Source organism: Dermacentor albipictus, chromosome 1 (genome assembly GCF_038994185.2).
Source record: "Dermacentor albipictus isolate Rhodes 1998 colony chromosome 1, USDA_Dalb.pri_finalv2, whole genome shotgun sequence".
NCBI lineage: Eukaryota > Metazoa > Arthropoda > Arachnida > Ixodida > Ixodidae > Dermacentor > Dermacentor albipictus.
In genome coordinates this window covers 481,873,208-481,894,681 of record NC_091821.1, presented here as the reverse complement: position 1 = coordinate 481,894,681, position 21,474 = coordinate 481,873,208, and the positions used below count along the sequence as shown (strand labels likewise).

General features: G+C 49.5%; 1 protein-coding gene across 1 annotated transcript in view; it reads right to left on the bottom strand.

Moving 5' to 3' along the window:
* LOC135901443 (protocadherin-15-like) overlaps positions 1 to 21,474 on the bottom strand; it is a 320,018-nt gene that overhangs the window by 48,644 nt on the left and 249,900 nt on the right. The window contains exons 3-4 of the mRNA XM_065431252.2: positions 8,821 to 8,889; positions 7,569 to 7,792 (exon numbers count right to left, since the gene is read on the bottom strand). Coding sequence (XP_065287324.1) covers positions 7,569 to 7,792; positions 8,821 to 8,889 — 293 coding nt within the window. The remainder of the gene's footprint in view (positions 1 to 7,568; positions 7,793 to 8,820; positions 8,890 to 21,474) is intronic.

Sequence of the window (21,474 nt, the reverse complement as noted above, 5' to 3'; positions counted from 1 at the left end):
ACGTGGCTTGAAAGGTCGGATATTGAGAGACAATGCTTTTTCCCGCACGAGTCGAGCGCGTGCGAATGTTCGGGCAGTCGAGTCGGGCCCAGCACGGCTGCGCTCGAACACGCGCCGAGAGATGCGCCAGTGGGTAAACAAACCCCTTTTTTGTCTCACGCGCAGGCACGCCCGAACTCAAACGAAACCTCGCTGTGTGGCGAGGCCGAAGACCTCGCGTACTGTGCTCCCGGAAATGTCCCGCGGGCGCCTTCAGAAACGCGCGCCTTGGGTGGAATCGCCTTATCTCCGTTATTATCGAGTACTGCGTTTTCTCCTCTCGCCGTCGGTCCAGCAGCGCTCCCAGCGATCACCGAAAGCTCACTGTGTACGGCGCCACGCGTCGTCGTCGTCGGGAGGAAATTAATTACCGCGCAGACGCTTCATTAAGGGCGTTCTCTCGCTGTCATCGCGAGTGCCAAACCGCTGTTTACGGCGTTTCGGCACCGAGCCCGACTTCGCGGGGCGTGCCGACCGTCTGCGGCCGGGCTCGCCGTCGTCGAAACTCGTGGGTACCGACCGATGCGTGCGTCGCCGCAAACGGGCATAAACGCGCTCTCGTTGATCACGATCGTGTTCGCGCGCGAAGACGCTTGGGCGTGGGAAATGCTCGGTGCCTTTCTCGGCCAGCCTGTTGTGTCTATCTGCTCGGAGGCTGCGTAGCGGGCAGCAACCCTGTTTTCTTTTTCTCACTGAGGCTGTCGGAACGCGCCTTGTGGAGGTTCTGGGAACCACGAAACCGCTCGCGGGTATAAGAGCGCAAGACGAGAGAGCGCCAGCTGTTTAGTCTTGCGTGGAACAGCACGTGTTCTGTTTCGCATTGCTCTCTGTCCTCTGTTGTTGTTGTTTCAAAGGTTTATTAAGCAAAAAGGAAACCAGGGGCCTCTTGCCGATGCATGAGGCAAGCTTCTCTCCACTCGCTGTATGGCGCTATTTTAGCCCTCACAATATGCTGCACAAACTCGCCTTCACTTTGAACACTTCTCAGACCGAATTGAGAAAGCTTCGTGTTCGCAAAAATGCTGTTTCCCATTCGCCAGTCACCTTCGCTAATAACACGTACTGCGTCACTAATCGCTTGCACTTCCCTGAAGAAAAATTCTAGCGTAAGGACATTATTGTGAGTACGAGCTCCGGTGTGCAGTGGCTGAATTCCCAAAGCGTTTCACTCTTCTCTGTGCCATTGGCCAATGGCTTACGTTAAGAATATCCACAACGTCACGATTCAGCCGCCATGGTTACTTAGTGGCTGTAGTGTTGGGATGCTGTGTGTGTGTGCGTGTGTGTGTGTGTGTGTGTGTGTGTGTGTGTGTGTGTGTGTGTGTGTGTGTGTGTGTGTGTGTGTGTGTGTGTGTGTGTGTGTGTGTGTGTGTGTGTGTGTGTGTGTGTGTGAGAGAGAGAGAGAATGTCAAGAACACCTTCCTGGAGTAGTGACATCCACAGTTATTGCCCTGTATGAGGCGGCATATGCCCGCACCACCTGCATCAAATAATCAGCTCTTACACTATAGCATCGCTCGCACGTGCGAGTTTCAGCCACTGATCCCAATGCTAGGCAGATACTAGCGAAGGCGGCCGGCCAGTCGTAAAAAGCACTAACGAAAAAAAGCACTGTGAAGTCGTCCCATAGTTTCCTAATGTATACGAACACGCATCGTATGTTTCTATAAGATTTCCTAGCTAACGTCACTGTTCAACGAAAGAAATGATGAAAATACGCTGCAAGAAACAATTATTAGACCTACGGAGCGACCAGACTAGGAACTCCAAACTATATGCGAGGCGCAGATGGCGTAAATAAGGATTGATTGAATAGTATTGGAAAGAGCCTCCATTCTGCAGTTGGCCTCATTCGGTTAACGATGCTAATACTGATCGCACAAGCATTTGCGGCACCAAGCCACCGCGCCCTCGTACGGGTTGCGAGTGCCCGATCAACCACACCGATTTCAGCCAGCCGGGGGCTCCAGCTATTTTCAACGCTTGGCTTTCTCCTTATGATAGATGCTCGCTCGTTGGTCACTTAAGCGACTGGAATACATTGGACACATGCAATGGCACTATCGAATGCGATCGTAGGCACAACCCAGTCGCAAAGCACTGAACGGGTCTGGGCACAGTGTTTCTTTTTTTCTTCCTTTTATTCTTTTTAGCGGGTAGGGTTGTACCCCGCAAGGAAAGCAGGGTAGAAGGAAGTGGTAAGGGATTCTTTATTAGAGTAGTGTTTAGCACATGCATCCGCGGAGCTGCCCGGCTTCAGAGAAAAGCTCGAAGATGTCGGTTAGCTTGGCGGCATGACATGGTCTGCTAGTTTCCTATAGTTAGTTAAGGAAAGCGACTGCTCCCAGGAACGCGATGGCCCCACATTGGAGGACGGTGGGAGTTTTTTCTCAGTGCGGGGTTATTTGAAAACGGCGCACAATTTGGCAGGAAATAAATGGCAAGGTGTTTTTCTTGTCCTACATGTGCCATCACGACATGACATCGACGTCGGCTAAGCTGTATAGCATCACCACTACTTATGCGTCATGCCGTTTGTTGAATTAACAGCACGAACAACTGGCCAGAACTCGTTCAAGCTCACGGTCATAACACATTCAAGAAGCCACGAAGTGCCGCTTGGGCCAGCCGTTGCGTGGCACTCGCAACGTAGCCTGTGGTGTGATGCAGAGCGCCAACACGGGCCGCATAATCATTGACCGACCGCAACTTGCATATGCCACGCGGTTCTCAACAGGCGACTTCACAGCGTGTTTCAGAAGGGTACACTGAGCGAGCTGACACGTATTCACGCTGAAATGTTAGAGTTAAACTTAAACGTGGACGGTGAATAGGCAACGCGGCACGAGCGTTCCTTCGCGCCCTTGTCTAATTTTCGCGCTAAAATTTCAACATGAGTGCAATTTGTCTACCACGACAATGTGTCCCATATGCAGTGTTGACGAGAACATGGACCACGTCACTCGTATTTATAGATACTTTACAGGACATAAAGAGCTGCCTTAAGGAACGCTCTAAACATGCAACACGACATGCGTCTTGAGCTGCGGGACGGTTTCTTACCATGGCAGTGTTTAGGTCCTGCCTCGCACCAAACTAAGGAGCTTATAGCATTCCTGCGAGACAGCTCAGAATGAGACGGCAAATAACTTCTGCATATATACTAGAGCATTTGCCGCGCGCGCGAGCGTTTTTCTGTGCGTTTTCCATTCTCTCTGTTTTTCCTCCGCGATCACTAATTACTCCTGAATTAGTGTGCCAAGCTCGTCGCTATGGCCGAAACTCTCCAGTTATCGCTCCATGTTTTCTAGCAATTATTTAACCATCGTTGTTTTGCTCCGGCCAGACAGTTTTTCATGGCATCCCCGCTTCTGCACTCAAACGGGTTTCGATCTTATCCTGATTCCTGCACGACTGCCTGCACAATAATCTGGCTGGTAACTTGACGCGAATTCAAGTGGTATCCACCTCAAGAGTTTTAACGCGTGTGCATCCTAAAGTTATTAGGCACGGTATTTACTTTAAGCGAGGCTGATCCGCGCAACGGGCGTCTTCCTATCTCGCCCATTTCGGCATACATAATAAGTTTAATCCACGCGACTCTACCGATGGCGCCTCTCGCAAACTTGTAGCCTCCGGCTTGCGCGCGTAAGGTCTCAAGTTCGAGAGTTTCCACGGCTCTTCCTTCCGAAAAAAAAAAAACACAAACCTCGCGACCGGACTGCGGCCTGTGTTGCGCAAAATAAACGACAGAATAACACGAAGGTTCTATCACGGTAGGATGGGCATAACGCACGTGGGCATTGCGAACGCACACGGAAGTGCACGAAACGCCTTGCTCCGCTTCTGAGCAGTTGTATAAGAAAGAAAGAAAGAAAGAAAGAAAGAAAGAAAGAAAGAAAGAAAGAAAGAAAGAAAGGAAGAAAGAAAGAAAGAAAGAAAGAAAGAAAGAAAGAAAGAAAGAAAGAAAGAAAGAAAGAAAGAAAGAAAGAAAGAATAAGCGAACTGGGCTCTCTCTCAGCCTTGCAGTGCTTCAGCTTGCAGAGCACCGCACGCCCCCCCACCCCCCCACCCCCCCCCCCACCCGCCCGCCCTCTTTCCTACCTCGATGCCTTTTTCGCTGTGCAGATGCAGATACAATTCTTGGCAGTGATACGGCAGCCAGTACGGCGAGGAAGTTTCTACATAGAGAAACTAAAAATGATATACGGACAAGAAAGGCAAGCAAGAAAGAGAACTTGTCAAGAGGCGCAGCACGACTGTCAACGAGAAAAGCGGATTGCGCAAACCCGTTCGCACTTGTATTACATATGCGTAGGGCCACGGCGCTTTTTTTTTTCAACACGCACGCACTTAGCGCGGCACTTCTTCCCTGCATACGACACCGCGTCTGCGCGCGAACTAGGAAGTGACAAGTCGTCGCGAGGCCTGAGGTGTCCGCCGCTGCGCCGATGACGGCAGCGCCGCGTCACTGTGTCTCCGGGATTGCAGTCACAACCGCTGTCGTCGCATTATACGTGCGGGAAAGAGCGGAAAGAAAGAGAGAAGGAAAACGAAAGAAAGAGACGAACGCGAACTACAAACTTGTCGCCTCGTTTCACGCCTCCGTGTTCCCAGCCAGACGAAGACGTTTACACGACGCGCACGAAGGAATGTCTGCTCGGCCGCGTAGCGAACAATTTTCGCACGGATGTAGCGACTAGGCCGCTAAGACCTCCTCATACGCACACACTCACGCACAATAGGGAAGACAAGACGAGACAAAAATAGCTCGTCGGCTACGCGATGTCAACCCAGCTGGGCCAGAGGCGTGCTCCACTGTCTGCCCGTCCCGCGTGCGTGGTACAGTTTCCTTCCGCTTGTTGTCCCCGCAGACCTTCCTCCACTTCATTCTGTTTTATTCTTCTTGCTCTGTTCTTCATCTTTCTTATCCAATCCTTCGTCACCGGGAACGCGTGCTCTAGCACGCTATAGTTGGCTTCCACGCGCGGCGTTCGGATACGTATCCACATCGCGTGTGCATGCATGAGTGGCGCCCTATTTGCATGGCAAGGCCGCCGCCGGCGAAAGAAATTCCGTTAGCTCGCCCGGTCGCAATTATAGACGGGCGCTGCAGCGCCGTTAAATTATACGCTTCCTGCCAGGTGGCCGATTTAGATAGCGCGGTGTAAAGGGCCATGTGTCCGGTGAACGGTGCCAGTGGGTTCTCTGCTCCGCGAATCACTTGCAGGCGACGAGGACAAACTAAGCTAGAGTCACGCGACAAAAAAAATTACTCTTGCTTTTTTTTTAAATCTCCCTCCCTTCTTTGACTTTCGTCTTCAGGTGCTCCACAATGTTGCGAGACACTAGACAGGTGCCGTGACAGAATCCCGTACAGAAAAAAAGAAAAGAAAGTGGGAGAGATGAAGACGTCAGTCTTGCTCTCCTAGTATTCTTTTTTCTTGCCGTGAAAGTGCTCGAAACCTTCGCTTACATTTTTAAAGAAAGCTTTCTATTTTCTTCATACACTTTTGGGTCTCTTCTGTTGTTCTTCCAGCAGGGCGACGCGGCTAGCACTTTTTTTTTTCTCCGGACACTGCGGGACACGTGTCCAGCACTCTCCTGCATTCCAAGCCGGCGCTCTAGCCAAAGCCTCTTGTTTCTGTTGTTGAGCCGAGCTATAAAGAGCATGCACGTGACGTACAGGGGACTCGTGAAAGCCACATGGCCCATGCGCGAAAGAGCTCTGTGTCACTGCAGAAAGAAAGTAGCACACTTACGTGCGCACAAAGTGGGACTTCTGCCGGAACCTATGCGGCCGTCTGGAAAAACGTAACAGACTCACCCGTATGCGTCGAAGGCAATGATAATAAAAAAAGTTGGTTATACTGCAAAAGAGAAAGTGCCAACTAATGCGTGGCACGAAGAGGGCACGTAACGGGAAACGGAACGGATGAGGACATCTGTGAGAAACAAGCCCGGGGTTGCATTGCTCGTTAATTTGAGTCTGGCTACGGCTACCAGTGTACCGAGACTGCGCATAAGGAAACCATCAGTTTACCTCAACGAGTTCCCGGCATTATTATGGCCAACAAGAAAGAAATCTATGCGTGCAATATCTTGCGGTTTCATCGTCTCCCGGGCTGTTCCAGTGTTAAATGGAGATGATGTTTCGCACGCGTTTCCCCCAAATATGCCATTACTTTCTTACAAGCTATGCTTTTGAAGTAATGCTCGTTGGTATCTCGCCAGTTTCTTTACATTCTTTTTCTTGATCGAACCGCGTTGTCTTCTGCTTCCCCCCCTTTTTTTTCTCACGTTTTTTGACAACGCCACCGTTGCCTACCAACGTTACTTCAATAAACCCCATCAATTTCCGTCTTGGTCCACTGATGTGGTGCCTTTCCCAACCGTTCCTTCGGATGTGGTCGTTCCCAACACTATCGTTATTATTATATTTGTTGTTGTTGTTGCAAATAACGAATGTTTGTATTCGCTTTCGACGGAAGTGAACTGATGGTTAAAGTAAAGAGTATCGCAAAGTAATCTTCAATGAACCGCTACAAACATCAGATAAACTGTAAGAAATGAATTTAACAGCGGCTGAATTGAAGTCCTAACCGACCCCCTCCTCTCCCCCATTCGCCCCCATTCCCGCCCCGTTCCCTCCCCCGAAACAAGACAATTTTTTTTAATAAAAAAAGCAGAATAAATTCAAAAGGAACAACGTTGGCGGTGGTGAGTTTCGAACCTACGACCCCACGCTTGCTCACCGTCTTACCCACTGGGCTAAACCTTCCAAACGTCTCAACGCGCTCGCTTGCCCGCGAGGCGTTCACAACTAGAAGGACCGCTCAGCGGCGTTCAATTGGAGTCAATCTCCAATTCGCAATCGAAGTTGCATTTACAACTCGCAAGTGTTTAGGTGCCCTCAGTTTTTTTTTTTATGTCTTTGTTCCCAAACAAAGACCACGCTGAAAAACTTGTTGCTTCTGTAGATGCGTCCGAACAGCGCTACAGTGGATATCAGCAAGAAGCTTTTGAAAACAAATGCGCAAGCAAACCATAATACACCACGACCACGCCAAACACCTGATATCGGCGATCAAGATTGATGTGGTGGCATGAATTTACCGAATAATATTGCAAATTTCCTGAAGGTGATCTTGAGCAGGATATTAAGACTGGCTTTCAGTGTCGCTTCATTTCTTTTCGCCGATTGCGTATGCATAAACAATAATAGGAAATATATTAAGAAAAAGAAAACATTGCAAGATAAGAAGGAGCACGTCATAAGTTCAAAAAGTCTCGAGCAGAGCTTGCTAAAAAAGGGGGGTAAACGAAGTTCACTTACAGTCCTAGACACAAACGAACATACAGACAAGTTGCACCACGCACTATGCACAGTGAGTGTCCCGACATTTACGTATAGACGGTTCCGAACACGTATACACTCGACATGAAGAACGGATAATTTTTTTCTTTCGTCTTTTTAGAGGCCACGGCGTGAGCAGGGTAGCACACAGTGCACAGAAGGAGACGCTCACCAGGTGGTCGTCCTTGCGCGTGTGCCTGGGCGAGCAGATGACGTCGGTGGTGACGGACCGCAGGCCGTCGCGGCCCTCCTTGTCCAGTTTCTGGCGCAGCACGAGGCTCTTGGTTCCCGGCAGGATGGTCAGCGGCGAGCCCTCGGGGTCGGCCATGCGCAGCTGGATGTCGCCCCATGGTTCGCTCGCGTTGCCCGCGACCTGAAGGGTGCCCACGATGCTCTCTGCGCAACAGACACGATTCTACTCGCATCACAGAAAACGTGAATAGGGCGAATAAGGTAAGACAGACGATGCAGAATTGCCGGCTTAGTGCGAGCATGTACAAGACACGAGGGCTAACTTCCCAACAGCATCAGACAGCGGTATTATGGCCTGCGTCGTTTCAAGGAAATGAAACATTTATATTACTAGACACGGCACGATTTTGGCGCCTGTAGGGACTAAACCCTCGAAGAAGATCCTGGTAGGCTCTCTGAAGAACCTGATACGTTATTCATCCTGAGTGCTGCGTTCAGACATCTCCCGTAAAAAGCTCGTGAAGAGACTTATGAGATCAAACCTTAAAACATTCAAAAGTTAGATTCTGAAGTTTTACGTGCCAAAGCCACGATGTGATTTTGAGACACGTCGTTGTGGGGGTCTCGGTATTACTTTTGACCACCTGGGGTTCTTTCACGTACACCCAATGCGCGGTACACGGTCGTTTCTTTTTCATTGCGAAACCGGCGAAATGTGGGCGCCGCGGCCGGGATTCGACCCTCGGACATAGCGGCGCAACGCCAAAGCCACTACGCTACCACGACGGGCGGTCAGAACTAAACCACAGCCCTTTTCTATAATAGCGCTCTTCGTGGCCTGCACTACGGGATGTCATGCCGAACAACTATATCCCACGTTCGAGATGCGGAGGTATACCTTCAAGAAGCGGCCGAAAATCGGGACAAAGGTACACCGGGAGAACTGCCCGATACCCTGCGTGAAGGGAACGCGGGAAGAAATAACAAAATGGGGAGGTTGTTGAACGAGACACAATATACTGAACGCCGCGTTTCCTTTTCTGTGGTGCCTTGGGAGTTCATTGCAGGCACTTCAATTGGTGTGCATGACTCGGCGTTAAAGCTACGTTTTTTTTTTCTTTCTAGGGAACAAAGTTTTACGTGCAACGGGAGCTGCAAAAACACACTTCGTGTACACAGTACGAACGTGTTGTTTGGTCGCCCGTGTGGATGAGCTGTGGGCACGAACTTACCGACTGGGAAGGCTTCGTTGACCGTGAACGTCTCCGAGGATCCACCGTGCGTCAGGTAGCAGAGGTTATCTGCGGAGAAAGAACAAACGAACTTGTTATGCATGTTCCGAAATACTAAGCACGCGCTCTGACCTCGCGTCAGACTACGTATGCGCGGTTCATTAGGGAGTTCTAGAAATAGCGTCCCCAAATGCGTTTAAGCACCCGAGAGTCCAAACTTCCTTGCACGCTTTGTGCGTTCTTGTGCGATCTTATTTCTATAACTACCAATTGTCAAGAAGCGACACCTACATGACGTCGCTAGGCCATCGCTGACCAAGCACAATTCAAATTCTTCTTCTTCTTCTTCTTATTCTTCTTCTTCTTCTTCTTCTTCTTCTTATTATTATTATTATTATTATTATTATTATTATTATTATTATTATTATTATTATTATTATTATTATTATTATTATTATTATTATTATTTGCCATGTAGCATACGCACGCTAAGCCACATGCCGCAGCTATAACACTCACGGTTGAGGAAAATAACGTTCAATTTAGTTAGAATTACTCTTCGATAATTTACCGAACATGTATTTGTTATTTATGAATTTCCCGTTCAATTACGTTCTTCTGACTAGACGTCTAAACCTATAGTATAGGGACAACTGACATGTTGTGACACAAGTTTTCAAAAGCTTCTATTTTCTTGTGCAGGCTATCACTTACAAAACCCCGCAAGCACAACCTTCTTCTGGTTGTCTCCGAAATAATTGTGATCTCTTCAACCTACATTCACGCGAGAGGAGGAATTGCCGGCTTAGTCTGCAGACGAGTGTCGCGTGGCTCAAATGCAAACAGTCGCGCCGCTATAGCCGTCCGTCTACGGCGTCCTTTTGTGTTCGGAGTGATTCGAACGCGCCAGGTCACGTGATAACGTCGACAGACTGAATCAGTGATCCGTCTGCTCGTGTGCACCCGGCTTTCGCAAGCAGGAAAATGTCAGTGCACGAGTAAGTTTGTATCCCTGCCCTATTAGAGTCCGAATACCAGGGCGAGAAATCGAACCCATGGCCTCTTGCTCCGCATCTGAGCCTCGAGCCACACAAGCCCTGAGTCGCGGCGTAGAGCTTGTATATAGTTGCTGGGCACGTCTGACCACCTGCCTGTTTATAGGAGTGTTGGCTATGCAGAGGAAACGTTTAGCGCTAATCGTTTCAGCCACGACTCAACGACGCATGGTGAAAGAAGGCGTCGCGAAGAAAGCGATGCATTGCATGCATAACTTAACCTTACAGTATCGAGTCTTTAGCAGAGCTAACTGCGCTGACACACTACAGTTTTCTGTAATGAACTGGACGCGGATTCTTTGGACGCGAATGGCGGCCATCATTTGTGCCATTATACGTGGTGGCACACATACCGGTGACAAGCGAACGTCCGAACACCCCGAACGCGCGCGCTCGCGAAGGCGAGATCATTCGAGGACGCAAAACTTTCCCGCAACCTCGAGCGGCGCAGTTCGAAAACAAGGCATTTAAGCGTACACAGTCAGCGTCTGCGTGCGAAGCCCGTACACATCACTGTTGCATAAAGCAGACGGCCGTACAAATACAGGTCTGGTCGAAGCACGGGAAAACGTTTGCATACAATAGTGAGATCTGCGCGCCCTACAGCAGCTTGTCATTCAGACAGTTAGAAGGTGCGTGCCTTTACACGCCGGAGAGGAACGACTGGAGGCGTCAAGGCCATTGCCTCTCGTTTCATACCTGCGCTGTAGTATGCCAATACAATGGATGAACGCTCACGAGTGCAGCGTTCAAAGCTTCATTTAACCTATAGGACGGGTACAATAGAAAGACAGGAGAGCAGACACACGCACAGCGATGACTCAGAGCAAATTTATCGAGAAAAAGAAAACAGCGTGCAGAATGTAACGATTCTCAATCACTGATATTATATGAGAACGACGATGGCTGTACACCGTATACAATTTCCTATAGGAAATTGCAGCAAGGCATGGGTCAAAATAAGGCGTACCGATGGAATGTCGCGCGCACAACAGCAAGAATTTGTCTACATGTCATACGCTATACTCGTCACACACATCTAGGAATTGTCAATTCTTTCGTCGATAGGGCTGTCGATGGAGCGCATACGCACACAAGCATCTCCTAACTACGCCATATCTTTCTTTTTTTAACTGCCGGGGGCATTGTTGTTGAATTCTTTTTGATGATTCCAATGACGTCCATAAAGCGAACTTCCTGTAATACTCGCTCTATGTGCCAGTTTCTGGGCATTTCAATACGACCCGCGTAAGTCAGGACTCCTTTCAACCAGAGTTCCCGCATAAATAACCCCTCTACGAGGGAAAAGACTTTGTATTATTGACAGTGAGCACTTAAAAGACAGATCGCCACCCACTAGAGAGCAGCGAGACGCTGCAAGAGAAATCATCTGCATATTCAGTTCTCCTGCGCTTAGAGTTCTCGATTAATCGGGCCTTGCTTTACGATCCGCTGGCGCCTTGGTTTGATCAGATGGGAGAGTAGCCGTCACCCAAAGCCGCTGGTTCCGGGTTCGATCGCTGCACGCGGACAAATTCTTTTCTGAAGTGCGAAGCTTTCTTATGAGAAACCTGTGTGTGATATATTGCGGACCCCCTCCCCCAAATGCTGTGGCTCTGCCCAGGGACGAGGGCTACTCGATCGAGAGAGGTTACCAAAGCTGCCAAGTCACGAGCTCATCAGACAGTCAATTATGTTGGGTCATGTACGATAAGTGTGTTACGACGCCGTGGCTACTGCAAGTTCTGAACGAGGAGGGAAGCCACGCTTTTAATTAAACGTCTACCCGCAGGACAAGCCTCACTGAAAAAAGAAAAAGAAATGGAAGAAGAATGGTTATCATTTCCTTTGCAGCTTCGTGCCACACTTTTGGCTGGATGACTATTTTTTCTTTTATGGAAGTGCCCCCTCCCCCCCCCCCCCTCCAGCGGATTTCTGCGTAACCCGATTTCCGAAATAGAGCTGTTAAATATAATTTAGCTATGCATTTTTGTTACCGTCGCGAGTTTGCGCCTATTTTCCCCTACATTCCTCACCTGTGTCCCCGCCGCATTCAAACAGCTAAAAGCAAGGGAGGAAAAAGGCGGTGTATCGCCGGGGGCACACGTTAGCGAAGGTGCGAACCGGCCCGCGCCCCTGTCAAACGCCTGCAGACAAATTAACGCCTAAATTTTTTTTGTGCGTGTGCCTCTCGCGCGCGAGCGATAGGTCCTGCGGAGAGGCCAAATTGGACGTCGTGTGCGTTGCCCCCCGTGGAGTCGCCAACTGCGCGTGGCGACAATTTGCAGGCAGCAGGCAGCAGGCGAGAAGAGCGCGGCCCCGTCTTGTCGCCTATCAACAGGCCGAGATTCCGCCGCCTGTAGCTCCAGCGCTCGCCGCGTTCTCGTTTCGAGCAAAACGGCCGGGAGTGACCGCGCGCGTTACACAAATCCTGTTATTCATGAGGCGCGCGCAGCGAGCGCGGGGAGCCTCGGGCGGGGCCTTTTCGGGAGCAGTGACAATTAGCGAAACGATCGCACGCCGCGCTGGACACGTGACTGCGGCGCAAGGCACGGCACCCATACACGCTGTATAGCTACGAGGAAGGAAGGCATGCGCTCGGTATAAGGGGGGGTCGTCATTCTGCCTTCTGCGCGCAGATGGTCGGAAAGCACGACTCGCTTCTGATCCAGTAACGCCTGAAAAAAAAAAAAAAGCGCTGGTGCCGAATCGCGAGATGCAGAATGAATAAAGTGCGCCAAGGCGCAACTGCAGGTGCAATTAGTGCGTCAGTTGGTCGCACAGAAACGCAGAGGCCGCGCAACGCGCACGATATCGGTCACTGCAGGGCACAATCACCTGCGCTAACGCAGGACTTGTGCGAACTGATATGGCAGATAACGAGTGTGTCGTCCTCTGGTTTTTATGAAGCATACTCATCTTGTTCGTCCCTCCACCAATTTTGATATATATATATATATATATATATATATATATATATATATATATATATATATATATATATAGGAAGATAGAGAGAGAGAGACAGACAGACAGACAGACAGACAGACAGACAGACAGACAGACAGAAAGTAAGAGGTCCGTGCGATTGTGAACATCAGGGGAATTTAGGCGTTCGTAGCAGCTTTAGTATGACATGAAATGTAGGATGATAAGCTTTCTTGAACAGATGTTAGCATTAGGCGTCTCGTCATGAGCAAAGCTTACGCCCCGAAGTACAAGAAATGCTGATGCTATACTAGTATGAACACGGATGAGATGTTTGCGATAAGCGTAAACGATCCCGTTAGACGTGCTGATAAGCTTGTAAGACTTCCGTGATAAGGCGAATTCACTTTCAACATTGGAAAGAAGATGACGGCACTAGGATTGCGCAGACTGCTCTTGCTATACGTGATTTACTTTAATCTTTAGATTTCGTGTCAATTTACAGACGACAGCTTTCGCACTCCTTTCTTGTCTTATGTTTTCTCATTCTTCCCTCATTTCCCTTAAAAAAAAAATAAAAGAAAGACCGGCAGATCTCGCGCACACGTGTCAATGTGCGATAAACTTTCTTTCACGCTCACTAAAATTAAAATGTCTTTACTCAACTTCTCCTTTAGCACTTCTTGTAGCTCAACCATCGTCACCCAATGCATGCTCTGGTACCATTCTGTTCACTCCTTCAACCACACTCGCCTGCTCGTGTTGCCGATGTCTTTACTGCTTTTGTAGCCGACTTTATCACTTATTGCCTCTTTTTCTGCTTGTCCATTAGAGCACCGAGCCAGTGGCACATACGAATTCTCGGTAATTAGCCGAGACTGTTCACATAGCCAGCGGCGCATATCCGTAGCGGCCCAACTTGTACTCGCAGGCCGCGACAAGGCAACTCGGAAGGACAGCAGGCAGTAGCCAACAGACGCAAAGTGGGCGGAAGCGGCAAAGGAAGTTCTGCTTTAAAAGAAGCCTTCCAGCATTTTCGCTGTTGCACCCTTATAAACACAGTAAGCAGAGGAGTTGCCGGGGTCATTCTCAGTGTCCTCGCCTCCTTTATAGGCACAGCTGTTGGAAAGCAAGGCGAATGCCGAACTACCCGCTTTTCGAATCCAGCCGCAAACGACAAATCCATTTAACAGAGAATTACAGCATGTTAAGCCATTGCGGTAATCGGCTAGTACATATTTCCCGTACTCGAAGCAACCCTCTTGGGCAATGGTCAACAAGTTGCCATCGTTGCAAAGTAGTTATATAGGCGCAATGCAGGCGTATACGTGCGACCATATTTCTTGCGCCTTCTCTATGCCGGTTTTTCCGTCGGGTCGTGGCGGCCTTGTTGCTCGGTGATCACCGCTGCCGCGCACCGAATGCGAGGCTCCGTCCGGATTGCTCCTCGGCCAGTGTGTATGCCGGGCACGTACACAGTGGCGGTGGGTGTTGAGCTTGTGCGTGTTTCCCGGCCACGTGTGTGAGCTTGCGTGCACATCGTATAGGAAGATAAATATAGAGAGAGGGGGGAGGAAGGCTGCGATTGTTGTTGCTCCTTACTGTCCTACTTCACCGATACTTCCCTCGCCGTATGTCACAGCCGTGTACGGGCGGCAACTCTCACTTTCCCACAGAGCCCCCGGGGTGCTTCAACAAATCTGACCATAAAGTTCTCGTACTGGTCACGCGGTCAATTTCTCGTGCAAGCAGAAGTCAAGACACATAGAAAGAGATTTGTTAAAAGGGAAAAGTGGAGAGTTCGGCCTGAACCAGCGTCTTATTGGAAGTCGGGTCGTGATTATAGTGCATGTGAAAACGCGGTTTATGTCAGATAATTCTGCAGTTGCCTCTGCCCGGCGAATGACGGTCTTCTAGGTCGTATTGATGAGAATGTGCGTACGAATCTACGTTACAACAGCTGAATCGATTTATGCCCGCCGAATCTCTAAGTGGATTCTGAACTTTAACGATCTTTGCCGACTTTTGATTGTTTTGAAGGGCGCGAATCGGCGGGAAATCACGCTGGAGAAGTTGCCAAGGTCACAGGCTCTACCGCTGCAACGTTGATTTCCGCGTTCGGCGAATCTCGGGCACGAGCCGGTACATTGATACCGTGCTTAGCGCAAGACTTCGTAACACTTCAAGCTTAAAGGCCTTAGACGTTTTCCCCAGCCTATGGACTTCAGCTTTCGGCCACAAGTTGTATATTTTAAAGTATATAGGTTCACTGCTTTCGACTGCGGCGGGGTGATGTTCTCGCTTTTCGAATGCTTTCGCACAGATGATGCGCTGAACACACTGTAGAGTTTCTTTACACACACACACGCACACACACACACACACACACACATATTATATATATATATATATATATATATATACGCTGCATCTAAGACCCAAGAAGGAAAGCGCACTAACAGGGCGAGCTGGACTGTACACGCCCTCTTATTCTGCCAGACCCCAGTTTTTAAGTCAGCGTGAATTAGACTCGCGGTCGCTATCGGTCGTGCCATCTTGGATCGTGTTGGAAGCGCTCAGAACATTCGCGATACTATTTTCTCTCTCGGGGTAACGGACCACATCGAGACGAAATAACGAGCGGCCTACGCATAAGTTAACGGCGCTGCGACGATGTATAAGACAAGTATCCTTTCGATCTACGATTCGCTTGGCTGCGGAAACGGCGAGCAGTCCTATAGAAACGAGAAGCGCCTACCGCTGTTCGTGTTCGTCGCTTAAGCCGCGCGTAAAACTTGTATCTCGGCCTCATGTAATTCTTGTTTAGTTGCCGCGCGAACCACGAACATCGTGGTCACAAGCCACTCCCTCTCTTCGGCGGTCCCTCAAGATATGCGGCGAAGAGAGCGTGACGTCATCTTGATAGTCGTAGCCAGCTCGGCGAGCAATAGGAGCACGCGAGAGTGTTCAAGCAGTCTAAACCTCATAAGCACGCGACAATCCATTCGCATAGCCACGCTCAGCTGCGCATGTAAAGAGCCCGTACGAGCAGCAGAGATCACCGCAAGATAGCTGGAAAAGCCTAGCCTTATATTAAGCTTAGCTGTTATGCTAACGAATTGCACCTTTAGTAATCACATACATGAAGGAGGCTGGCCCGTGGACTGGCTGCGCGCCGCCGTAGTGATCGCGCTACAGTCTTCAACAGGCGAAGGTAAACGTTCAAAGAACAATAACACTGGATATATTCAAGTTCAAAGCCGGAATTTGTAACCAATTCAAGTAACTAGTGGCAGTGTAATGTATTATCGCACTTATCTGTTATCATCAATACATTAATGTAAGATTATGTTTGCAATGATATTTTAACTTTATAGCCATCACAGCGGAAGGCGACGAGGGCACTGTTGCAGTTTTGAAGGGCAACAGAATTGGACAAGCGGTTGTAGCCTGAACAGATTTTTATAGTGCTGCAAGTGCTACTGTGCTTTGCGGTGACAGTATGCGGCGACAGTGACCGACTGCGATTGTATGTGTATGCTCCTTTCTTTCTTTATCTCTACTTTGCTATCACTTCACCTCTCCCTCCCCTGTCTCCCCAGCGTAGGGTAGCAAACCGGATATTCCCATCTGGTCAACCTCCCGGCCTTTCCCCTTTCTTCTGTCTGTCTGTCTCTCTCTTTCTTTCTCTAGAGCGCTCGTATTCATAGAGGACCCGTATTCATCAAAAGCTCTTACGCTGGAATTGTTCATCAGAGCAAATTTCATCAAATCACGCTGCTGGGCATATCAAGGAACACCTACGAACGATAATAGTTGTGGATTCAGCCCCAGTCGCTCAATGAACACAACCAACGAAACCTATTCTGAGGTCTAGTTAAACAGCAAAATTCTACCTGGCGCTCACAGCACGTCCTTGCGCGTACCTCAGCGCTTTTCATTGCATCTTTCTTTCTGCATTCTCCATTTCCCCAGTACAGGGTAGCAAACCAGGAGCTGTGTTCGCAAAGGCGTTCATTCGCAACTGCTCTTTGCCACTGACCGGTCATCATCGCTAATAATATGTGCCGCATAAAGATTGGCTGCAATTTCCTCTTACGAACAATTCTATAGCATAAGAGCTTTTTGTGAATACGGGAGCTGGTGTTTGTCGTTCGGTTAACTTCCCTGCGTTCCGCCTCTAATTTCTCTCTCTCTGAGCTGTCTATTACCTCCTTTTCTGTCACTGCGAGTGTACTTGAAGTATTTGAAGTAAGTATAGTAATTCACAAACTGAAATGCAAACTTTTGAGCACACTGAATAGCAGGTGCTCAAAAGCACACAGCAGGTGGCTAGCAAGTGACAGCAATACAAACGAAGAGAGAGAGAGAGAAAATATTGCAGAGAAAGGCAGGGAGGTTAACTAGAAGTAGTTCCGGTTGACTACCGTGCGCAAGGGGAAGGGTTAAGGAGGATAAAAAGAGAAACAGAATACAAACGAATAACGACAATATTACATATATGCTCAAATAGCAGCAAAGAAACCCTCAGGAATAAAATACAGGTAAATATAGTCTACGCACCCGAACGGAAGCCCCGCAGGGGTTGCGTTTCATTGTTGATTTCTAAATAGTTTTTCTTAGATTTCTTTTTCTTGTACGTCTGCACTAAGTGAATTCACCTTTAGGAATAAGCGGAAATGCATCTTTTGCAGGAAGCATACGTCGTCGGATGCGCCCAATTTATTTACTCCCGTTTTCACCAACAACACAACTTCGCACTTTTCCAGGCCAACAAAGACATCACATATCCACGGCACCGCAACGCCAGGCGATTTGGCAGGATTCAAGTTCTCCAGTTCGTACTACTTCTGACCCATTGTGCGCTATAGGGCCCTCCTGTGGCTTTTTCCGCAAAGAGCACGTTTGCTTGAAAATGTTCAGATTGCCTGTAGTCTAATTTGCTTCACTTTGTTCAACGCGCCACTGAGCTCATCTGATGTTGCCCAGTGACTCAGCAAAAATTATACCCGACAACTTTTTTTTTTCACAGATACATACTTGAATCAGGACTGCAACGATCGGATAGGGTACGAGCACTGTCATAAATTTGCGAGTTACGAAACGTGCACCGCTAATCACTACAAAGATTGTCACAAATGTTGGCGGCGGGCTATGGCACCTGCTTCCAAACCACCAAACAGGGCTCAAGCGAGTCGAACGACACAACACTGTTACGACGGTCGATTTCGATCCGTCATCACTGTTTCCGAGCTTGTGGTGCAGGAGCCACGGACACGAGGTGACTGCAGCTGCTTGCACCGGATTGTCATCACGAGGAACAACGATAAGGCTTTCACAGGTTTCCCCGAGGGAAGCGTGATTGTGCCCGCGCGCCTCGAACGAACGAGAGGCCGTAGAAAGCGTCCGAGCTCGCCCTGTAGATGACGGGTCTATACTGCCCGCCGAAGAAACAAAGCGGGGTTGTTTTGCTGGCCGTGCACTTCGCATTAAGTCCGGTCCCGTCCGCGCCGGGACCCACGGGTGGGAGTGAAAGTTCACGAAGGCGTGCTCAGAACGGGGCAAAACAACAGAAGCCCGACGACGACGCAAATCGCGTCAACACGCAAACGCAATCGCGGGACAAGCCGCGCGCAGACTCGTGGATGGATCTGTGCGCCCCGGCGGCCCGCGACGGATGTTCGAGGCTTCCGGTTTTCGTTTGTGCGTCCTCGCGAACGACCGACCTCCCGTGCGGCATTGGTCACGGCGGCGCTGCTTTGTTTAACGTTTAAATGGACGCCTTTGCTCGCGAATATGTTCTTTTCTTTTTTCCTACGGCCTTCTCACTCTGCCATCCTATAGACGTAAGTAGAGAGAGCGGAAAACTGCAACGTGGCAGGCGATTCTCGGGTGCGAAGGCCCATATTCGGCATTCTTCATGTCAATGCCCGTACAAAATTCTACGGGTGTGCCAATATTCGAAACTTTCAAATAACACACATAATTATATCCTATTCGATTCGGTCTTGGAATCATATAGTCACTATTCGCAAATGCAAATATTTTTTTTTCAATAGTTTTCGAATGCTTTACATTGCCAGCTGTGCACGATGGAGCATAAAACTTGCGCAAAAAATGAAGCAGATACAATTGCTGCAACATTGGATATTAAAAACGGTATGCGTGGTACAGCGCACTCGGTCGCTCAAGGAGCCAAACTTGTCCAACTAAACCACAATCATGTGAACTCAAATTTTGCTGAGATATGGCATTCGGTAATGGGTATTGTTTGGCACCATTTATCGATGCAGCAACTGCATGTTGTCTTGGGATTAACTCGGAATACTCTCGACTGCAAAATTATTTGATATATATTTTGCACCGGCGCCGACAATCACAACCAGAGAAATTGTGCTTTCTTAATTCGCTTTGCCGTCGCTTCAGTCAACGCTGATCTTTTGTTGTATTGTCGAAGTTATACACAGATGCTAACCGGCTGAAAAGACTGTCTTTTAAACATTCATTGTGCTAATTCACGACAACGTGTTCTTCGGAGAACCCTCCTTAACGGTTGATAATGCTTCACTCGAGTTTTTGATAACGTGTTCTTCAAAATGGGCAGTCTGGTTAGAGAAAACCAAAATTTACGAAGGGCTCGGTTCTCAAACGTTGTTTTATGTATCGATGAAAAAGCCTGCTTATTCGAAAAAAATATTCAATATTAGATTCATATTGCATTCGGTCTCAAAAATTACTATTCGGACACTTCTACTACATTCGCAATAACCGCACTCACGTTCACAGTAAAGTGAAACGGTGGGGTTTGGAAACGTGGTTACAACATGGCAGGTCTCAAATGTTTTCTCTCGATTCAGAGCAGGTAGGTGGCGCTGGATACCGCGGCGGGAACGGAAGCATTCAGCTTCCGGATCTTCCATCTCGCCTGTGGGTGCATGTAGAAATATGACACGCCCTGCGTTACGCGAATGATATAACGAGTGCCTCAACCGAGGTAGCAAACTTAATAAATACAGGCGCTAAGATAAAGCAAGGTTCCCTTTTTACTTTGAGTGCCGTTGTGCTCCCTCTCTTTCCCACTTCTCGACAAGCACTTCGTCACAGTGAAGTGACTGCGCAGAATTCGCTTCCAAAGTAGTACTCAACGCAGGCCCACAGCAGGCTTTATGTCGGGCCAACGTGGTCCGATGTACGGCCACTGTGGCCCCACTCTGGCATAGCTAGCCCCCTGTACTGCTACGGTTGCGTGCACTTTGCTTAGCGCTGTACACAGCCCCATCGAGAAAGAGAGCCCCAATGTTCGCTTGAGATGAGAAGCGCGGCATCCGCAAGCTCGTCCGAGCACGCTCTATAGCACGCGCTTCGCGAAGCGTTTGCAGTGCTCTTCAGCTTTAGCTGCCGGGCGGCCGTCACCCGCCTGTGGACGAGCGTCTTCCAACTCTCGGCCAACCTGCAAGGCACGTCAGGAATCGCGGCTCGCGTGCAAACACCCTCTGTCATCTTCCGCTGCATGGCGAAGCCCGCGCCCACACGCGGACGCAGTGCGTCGCCTCCCCCCCTTCGGCTGCCCGTCCCCTTCCGCGCGGAGCGGTGTTTGCCGTGACGCCGTCGGCGAATGGAAGGACCATTCGCGCTGCTGCCACCGTCGTCGAGCCGCCGGTGATGCCGGATCCGGCAGTGCGAGGCACGAAGCTATGCGAGGGGGCGGCTCGCACCTGGCCCTGTGCATACACGTCCGCTTTCACCTGCTCCCTGTGCCTGCTTTCGCTCGCGAACCCCCCCCCCCCCTCCCCTTCGCTGCCTCCGAGTGTGCTTTGTTTTACCGCGCAGCGCTGGCTCAACGACGAGAGGTAATGGCCGACGGCCCGAGGCTACTCCGTACGGCATGCCTTTCTATGGCGCCGAATGTCGTTCCCGCGAGCGTGCGGTTGACGGCGAGGCGGCCGCGGTGGCGTAGTTCTCGATCGCGCCACGAGCCCGCGGAGCGCGAACAAAGTACCGATTTCTTCACGCAGTTTCGTTTTGCCTGTACGTCGCGGATGTGGTTTTACCTTCGGCGTGACGAAGGCGTTAGGCCTGGTTTAATCGATGGATCATGCACATGCGAACAGGGGGGTCTGCTCCGTCAGGAGGCAGTACTCCGACGAAAAGATCGTTGCACCGAGGGATGCGAAAGAGCAAACACGAACTCCTGCGCTCGATTCCACTGTTTACAAAGACGTCGAAAGACTTCTTTCTGGTACTGCCTCCCCAGTCAACCAGCAAGTTTATCGGAGGAGAACGAAAAAAAAAGAAAAAAAAGGGGGCACGTCACAGAGCAACAAATACCGAGGCAGCAATGATCGACGCAGTTGCCATCACTTCACGGTATTTTTTGTACGAGAAATTGTTCTCACGTGTGCTGGAAGCCGGAAGCTTGCTGCTTATATTTTAACGCTGTACAAAAAAAAAACGTATACGATATACTTATGCGCGAGACAACGCACGATTAACGCACCACCATATTTTTTCCAATGTTGCATTCACGTGGCTGTCACGGCACCGAGAAATGGTATGCCACGGGCACGGTACACGGGCAGTTTGAACGCACGCGTAATGCGAAGACGTGGGATCGTTTCCCCACATGCGTAAGGGAGCGTGAAAACCGCGATCGTTGTGGATATGGGACCTT